This window comes from Uloborus diversus, chromosome 3 (assembly GCF_026930045.1).
Source record: "Uloborus diversus isolate 005 chromosome 3, Udiv.v.3.1, whole genome shotgun sequence".
In the NCBI taxonomy this organism is placed as follows: Eukaryota; Metazoa; Arthropoda; class Arachnida; order Araneae; family Uloboridae; genus Uloborus; species Uloborus diversus.
In genome coordinates, this window is record NC_072733.1 from 22,504,775 (window position 1) to 22,512,673 (window position 7,899).

At 38.9% G+C, this 7,899-nt stretch overlaps 1 protein-coding gene across 1 annotated transcript; it reads left to right on the forward strand.

Annotated features, from left to right (window-relative positions):
• The first annotated feature begins 3,552 nt into the window (after positions 1-3,552).
• LOC129218271 (uncharacterized) lies at positions 3,553-4,686 on the forward strand. Its single transcript, XM_054852499.1, has one exon. It carries the CDS (start codon positions 3,553-3,555, stop codon positions 4,684-4,686), a length of 1,134 nt encoding a protein of 377 aa, XP_054708474.1.
• The last annotated feature ends 3,213 nt before the right edge of the window (positions 4,687-7,899 follow it).

Sequence of the window (7,899 nt, forward strand, 5' to 3'; positions counted from 1 at the left end):
TGCAAAGGTTGATTAAACTGACTCATACTCGCACTCAGAAATTTCACATCGAATGTTGGTAGCAAAGGTAACTACAGCAAAATCTTTTATTACACCTGAATGCTTACCTCCAACGGATTTGTTCACGGAATACTATAGTTAGCGAACATATTTAGAGATAAATATCTGGAAAGCTTGGAAAGACAGGTTCAATCCAGAAGATTAGGGCTGGTAGTTTAAAAAAAAAAAAAAAAAACGCATTATCCAATACTTTGTAACTTACCACCGGCCCTAGACTATTTATTTAGCATGATTCGCTCTCCCTGCATAACAAAATTTGCTATATTACGATGCGAATGCAAGAGTAATGGACTGCATTGCTCTACAGTTTGTGGGGTATGTCAAATCAATGACTGGAAGATCAAAGTGTTAAATTCTACGAGTATGATGACGATGATGAAAGTGAGTAATTTGCAATTGTTTTGTATGTAGTAGAAGCTTTTATACTATTTAAAGACATCTTAATTTTATATTTGGAAAATAAATTATTATTATTATGCCGTGAAAACATACAGTAATTTGTGTTAGTCGTATTTCGAGGCATGAATTTACGTCATTTTGAAATCCTTTTTTAAAGGCCGGATGGGTTTACAATGTAATTCACATACGCATCGCGGGCCTTAAGTTGTAGACTCTGGTTTAAATATTAATCGACTTAGGGAATGTCTGTTAACATGTGTACAGCAACTTTTCTTTTCTACCTATTATCACATTTTACTAGAGAGAGAAACAAATGCGTCGGGTTATCGGGATGGTCGAGCTATGCAAGTGTCGAGTTATCGGGGTTTTGTCTAGTTTTTGGACCGTAACCATTTATTGAGTTTCTTAGCCAAAAATTTTTATATACCCATCATAGCATTGTACTAGAGAGAGAAACAAATGCGTCGGGTTATCGGGATGATCGAGCTATTCAAGTGTCGAGTTATCGAGGTTATATCTAATTGTTTGGACCACAACCAATCATTGGGTCTCTTAACCTATAATTATTAGTTTTTCAGTTGTGTTTCGAAGGCGCAAGCCTAAATTTTACGTGCTTTTTCGAGCTCCCGTGCGGTAGTTCCCCGATACCGTCATTTTGTTCCGATCGACATCATATGTGATATTTTCTAAAAGATCTCATCGAGACGAAGATTTTGGTGGTGTATTTTTGAATTTCGGACCGGATTTGCGTAAGTTTGTGTACGCTTTTCTGATTGAGCGTTCCCTGCCATTTCCTTCACTTTTTTTCCCATAGACTTTACATTGCAACTTCAACACTTCATAACTTTGTCTATCTTTGATATTTTTTCACCATACCAATTTTAAAATATTGTCCTCTTCGCTAACTTTTTAATTCTCGAGTTTCGTCAATGGATTACAAGGATTTCTATTTTTAGTTTAATTACAAAGTTTGATCATATTTCACCCACGCTCTCGCAGGAGGGCAGTACAGTCGCCGCGTCACCGTTGTCATCACTGGTTGCCATGACCACCGGGGACCATATACCTTCTACTTTGTGACTCGCCCCCTTTGAACTTTGTTATATAATACTTGGGTACATTTCGAGCGCATGCTCGTGGACCTGTGTAATATCTACTAGTGCTTTGCTCAATGGCTGGGAACATGTATTAGCATCTTCAATTCCTGTGCGGTCGCCCCCCTGCTTTCGCCCATACCATCATCTCGCACCAGTGCCTCTACTAGCTTCTAAGGATACTTCGCTGTCTACATCGTGCCAAGATTTGCCAGTACCTTTCGCCTACAATCTCGCATATTACTGATAATAATTTTGACTATTAACTTTCGACCTCCAACTGGAACCAGTGAATCCGCTCGTCCTCCATCTCGCACCAATTCCTTCCGGCTCAACTGGATGCTTCGCTATCATCATCCCTAGGACTTCGCCGTACATTCCGCCTACAGACTCTTGTGTGATTGTATTTACTTATGGATACAGACTTTCTTTCGAACTCTGTGAAATCGCTCGTCCCGTATCTCGCCCTTGTGGCTCATCAGTGACTCTGGACACTTCGCCGTATTCATTGTCCCGGCACTTAAGCATACCTTTCGCCTGCATACTGTGAACAATATTCTCCTTCAGACATTTTATAAACTCTACAGTTTCGCGATGAGTTCCACCCAGGACTTATCAATTAAGAGAAACAAGCCAGCCCCGTCGGACTCTCCTGCACGGTATTCCAAGCGTATTCTTCAACTTCAAAAGGGCACTCCGACACTTGCAAGTAATCTCACTTCTTTAGGAAAGATCCGTACAAGAAAATTAGCTTCTATGCATACCGATTCTTCAAACATCACTTCAGATCAAGATCATATTCCTTCCCTTACTTTCACTAAATCGGATTCTCTGAAAAGGAACTCTCTTTCCATAAACAACATTCCTTCACTGACACTCCCATGTCAGACTTTCTCACTTGTAAGTTGCCCGAAGAAGCACTCTTTCCATCTAATACGCACTCATCTTATCAACTACTTAATTGCCTTAAACTTTATGTTAATGCCAAGGCACCGAACAGTAATATTTTCTTATTCAACACTGAACTTAGAAAAATCTCTTCAGCAATCACCGAAGAACTGATTGACAGACAAAGGATTTTATCTGAGCCCAACACGGAAACATCGGATGATCAATTTCACCCTCATTCTCCTAATCAGGATTATTCACCTAACTCTTATGCGGCAGCGTCGAATTCCTTCAACTCTGATGAGTCTTCATCCGTTTTTCAACTGGTAGAAGAAGTTAATTGTGAAAATGATCTCAAAGGAAGCAATGCCGTAAGTGTTAAGAATCTTAAAAAAGAAGCACACTCTTCTGTTATACCCAATAGAACCAAACACCAGCTCCAATAAACTTAAATCGTTTCTTCATCAACGCCTTGATCGAAGAAGACACAATATTTGTATATCTTTACCTAGACCTATCAGGCATGGTGGTCTGGCCATCGATTTCTATTCATTATCAGACAAGTTAAACTTCGAAAAATTACTCCTTGAAGTGCCGGAGATTAAACGCAATATCAGGATCAAATCCCCTAAAGGCACCTCTCCTCGCGTCATAATCAACGGCGTACCTGACTCCCTTACAGACGAAGACCTTTCAAATCTTATTTTTCAAGACTTCACTGGAGACTCTTCCTATAAAATTATTGCAAAACAACAATGTACCTATAACAGAAAAAATTACATTCTTGCATGTGAAGCGGGGATCTTCAATCATCTAATGAAGTCCGAGTTCTTACAGAACGGATTCGAATCTTACAAAATCCGAGAAACCTATGGCATCAAAAGATGTACATTTTGTCAGCGTTTTGGCCATTCATATCAACAATGTAAGGACACCATGCCTACATGTGCTCATTGTGGGTCTCAACACATCTCAAACGACTGTACTTCAGTTCATCCTTCATGCGTTAACTGCTACAATGATAATAATACGGTCTACGACCACCCTGCTTACGACAAAAAGTGTCCAATCTATGCTTCCATTGTTGAGAAATTTATCAGGCATATCAAGTATGAGTAATCCAATTCATTCCTCCCGCTTATCCTGCATCCAAATCAATCTTGCTCATTCCCGACCTGCCCTGCTACAGCTTCATGAGTTCTACACTCATTCTCCCTTCGATCTCGTTCTTTGCCAAGAACCATATATCACTAAAGATGTAATTCCTTTCATGATTCAGTGGATTTCATTCTCCTCCCTCAACAACAAAGCAGTTATTTTTATTACCAACAAGAACATCCATCCGACAGTTATTGCTGCTAAGCAGAATTTCATTGCTCTTTCCATTTCCACGGAAAAAGGAGACATTGTTTTTGTTTCTATGTACATCTCTCCATCTGAGGACCCCAACCCTGCTCTTTTTGACTTGGAGAACTTTCTCCGCACTTACCGTCACCACAAAATTCTCATAGGTGGCGATTTCAATGGTAAAAACACTGTATGGGGAAGTAATTTGACGGACTCTCGTGGCCGCTTACTTTATGAGCTTTTTACCAAGTACTCTATTATTGTCCTTAATACGGACAACAAAATTCCTACTTTCCTCTCTTACGACGAGACAAGAGAAGGTTTTCCCGATCTTACTTGCTGCTCCCCTAATCTACTCCAAGACATTTCCAACTGGGATATTTTACCTGATGACTCTCAAAGTGATCACAGATACATTCGTACAAGATTCGACTTTAATCTCCTCACCAGCCCTTACAACCGATTCAAAACTTCCCATGGCCATTATCAAAAGTTTGGTAACCTCATTCGTCAGTGGCTATTAGCACACCCTTTCCACGTTGTTCACGATAAAGCTTCCTTTAACAGATTCATGTCTGAATTTATTCCCTTTATCCAATCTTCAATGAGTAAATGCTTTAAGAATATCACCATTAAAAACAACAACCTGAAACTTCACTGGTGGAACAGTGAGTTGAAGACTCAAAAATCAAAAATTAAAGCCCTTCGAAGACTGTACAACAGGGCACAGGATCTCGAAAAGAAGGACATCTTAATCAAAATCAAGAAAGAGAACGCAAACTACAGGAAGAATATTGTCAATGCAAAACTTGATGCATGGAAGAATTTCTGCGCTACCTGCAGAGCTCCTTACGGTATGCCATTCAGAATTGCCTTTAGGCCTTCGTACAAGATTTAACCGTCTCACAACGCTAAACTTCCTGTCATGTTTTGACAATATCGTCAAGAGCAATTTCTGCGTCAATACGGGTGCCATTAACATTTTTGACTTCCCTTCATCATCTAGTGAGCAAGATTACTGTTCTCAAGTGCCATACATTCATCCTATTCAAATTTCAAATATTATCCACTCTTTTTCTACGAAAAAAGCAGCAGGACCTGACGGTATAGACTTTAACATCATTCGTTTCCTCTACAATAAATTCCCGGACCTCATCCAGTTTATCTTTAATTCATGTATAAAATTCAAGTTATTCCCTCCTATTTTCTACGATTTTATGATTGTCTTTATCCCTAAAGATGCCAAGGATCTTTCTGATGCAACAAACTACAGGCCAATTTCTCTTGTCAATTGTTTTGGGAAAATCTTGGAAAAGATTATCGTGCAGAGTATTTACAGTAATATATTAAACAATCCCATCTTCTCCACAAAACAATTTGGATTCGTGAAGGGGAAATCCACTATAGACGCACTTCAAAACATTAAGGATAAAATTACTGAACTCAGAGCAGGCGGCAATTACGTCGCTTTCATAACTTTTGACATCACCGGTGCATTCAACTCCATAGAATACCACACTCTTTTTGAAGAATTTCTAAAGTATGTCATAGATCCTACGTTTACTTCTCTCATTTTTCAATCCATTACAAATAGACATTTTAAAATATGGACACCAGGACACTCTGCTTCCTACACGCTTCTGAAAGGATGCCCACAAGGATTTTGTTTGAGCCCTCTTCTCTGGAATATTCTTACCAATATCCTTCTCAACTACCAATTTCCTCAAAATGTTTATGCCCAAGCATATGCGGACGACATAGTTTTCCTTGTCTCCAAGACCGCCAGAAAGTGCCTTGAAGACACTGCGAAGATTTCCTTCGAACTGTTTAATTCCTGGATCTCCAAATTAAATCTTTCTATTGCACACTCAAAGACCTCCGCCCTGCTATTCGGCAAACAAACCAACTCTTATCATATTCAGTATAACCATTCCATAAAGCTTAAAAAGGCACCTACAATCAAGATTGGCGAACACTCTATTCGTTTCAACGACTCTCTTTAATATCTGGGCGTTATTTTTGATCAAAATCTTAATTTTGTCCAGCACCTCTATCACCTACGGACAAAATCCCATTCCGCACTCCAAAAATTTTGTCGAGTTTCAAGTCTTAAAGGCTATCTCTTTTCTACTATTTTAAAATTTATTTACAACAACGTCATCTCTAAGATAATTGATTATGCAAGTGGCATCTGGTTTGACAATGTTCCTATATCATCTTACAGGCTTCTCTCTTCAATACAAGGCCCTTTCTTCTCAAAATTGCTAAATGTTTCAGATCAGTATCAACTGATGCCCTCAATGTTCTCACCGGTATTCCTCCTCTCCACATCCATTTGAAATACACCGCTATCATTTTCAAAACTAAAAGACTCCGCATCAACTCAGTTTTGAACGACCATACCATTCAAGCTGATGATTACGAATTAACTTCAAGGAATCAACATAACTACAACAGCAATCTTCACCAATTTATTCTTCCGCTCACTATCACTGAATCAAATGATGATTCTACTATTAATGGTTATACGGATGGTTCCAAGACAGATGCAGGTACAGCATGCACTTTCATCGCTATGAAGGAAATGGACATTATATTTTCAAGTTCTAAGACCCTTCGTCCAAACAACTCTGTTTTTCAGGCCGAAATCCAAGCCATACATCTCGCCATCGATTGGATTCATGATCATTTCTCTATGGATCACTTTGCTAACAATAAATTCCACATCAGGTCCGATAGCTTATCGGCCATCAAAGCCCGCCTCAACTATGAACCCAAGTCCATGCTCATTTTTCAACTCCAGTCTAAATTAATTAATCTCCGTCATATTGTCACTATCTCCTGGATAAAAGGCCACTACAACAATAGTGGAAACGACTTTGCCGATCAACTCGCTAAAGATGCCACTAACTCAGTCACTGACCTCATTACTCCCTTCCCAATGAGTCAACTCAAAAAAGACATCAATCAATTTCTCCTCAAAGACTGGCAATCATACTGTGACCATTCATCTAATGGTCGCTGGACGTATGATTTTTTCAACACTGTCTCTTTGTCTCGACTCCAAAGTTCTCCCTTAAACCAATTCACCACTAACCATGGGCTTACCCATTCTTACCTCCACACAAGAAACCTCCTTGAATCTCCCTACTGCATTTGTGGGGAACTTGGAGACTTCAAGCACTTTTCTTCCTTTGCAGATTTACCTCAAATTTCCATGTTGTGATTTCAAGTAATTTAAGAGCGCAATGGAAGCGTTTCATCTTCATCGATAAAGAGGCCTACAGGAAAGCTCTTTCGCTTATTAACTTTCTTTTCCAAAATAAGCAACTTCTTTTTCCCGCCTTATCATAGAACCGGTACTGCTTGGCCATTGAATTCAGTTTATATGTAGTCACGAATTTTTTTGTAACCAGGATCATGTGTCTCTATATGTTTTTATCATGTAATTATGTTTTTGTTTTCTAACTAAATAAACACGTACGTCGTTCAGGGCAAACCAAACCGAGAAGATCTTGCAATCATTCGGGCCCTGAAGGATGGCGCTTAACCTATAATTATTACAATTGAAAATGCTAAATATGTTTTTCCTATGTTTTTAAAGAAGTTTGCTAGCTTACTTATTTTGACGATAATTGCCACTAGCCCCCCATTTTCAAATCTGATTTTGGGGGTGTTCCCGTAATCCAATTTCAATACCACGGTGAGATTTTAAACTTCTCTTGTCAACAGTCGATGAAATACATAAATAGAAATTTGCTTGTACTGAGCTGATTACATAAGTGCAACTTGCGAAGGAAGAATAATAATTTGATATAACTATTTTGAGAAGGGTTCTCACCTTCCATAAAAACATCAGATAAAAGTCTTTTAGGTGTTTTCCTTCTTTCAGGTGTTATTTCATTTTTCTGCCTGCTTGCAAAAAAAAAAAAGGATCTTGGGGTTCTTTCCCTAAAAACCCATTCAAAATTATCTGACTTTACTAATAACATTGTTGTTGAACAAGTTCATGCTCCTCTAGACCACGGCAGTGTTACGATGACGTTTTGCCATCTCTCTGTGTGTTTTCACCCACTGGTGACGCAGTTTTTTAAATTCTGGTATGGAAATG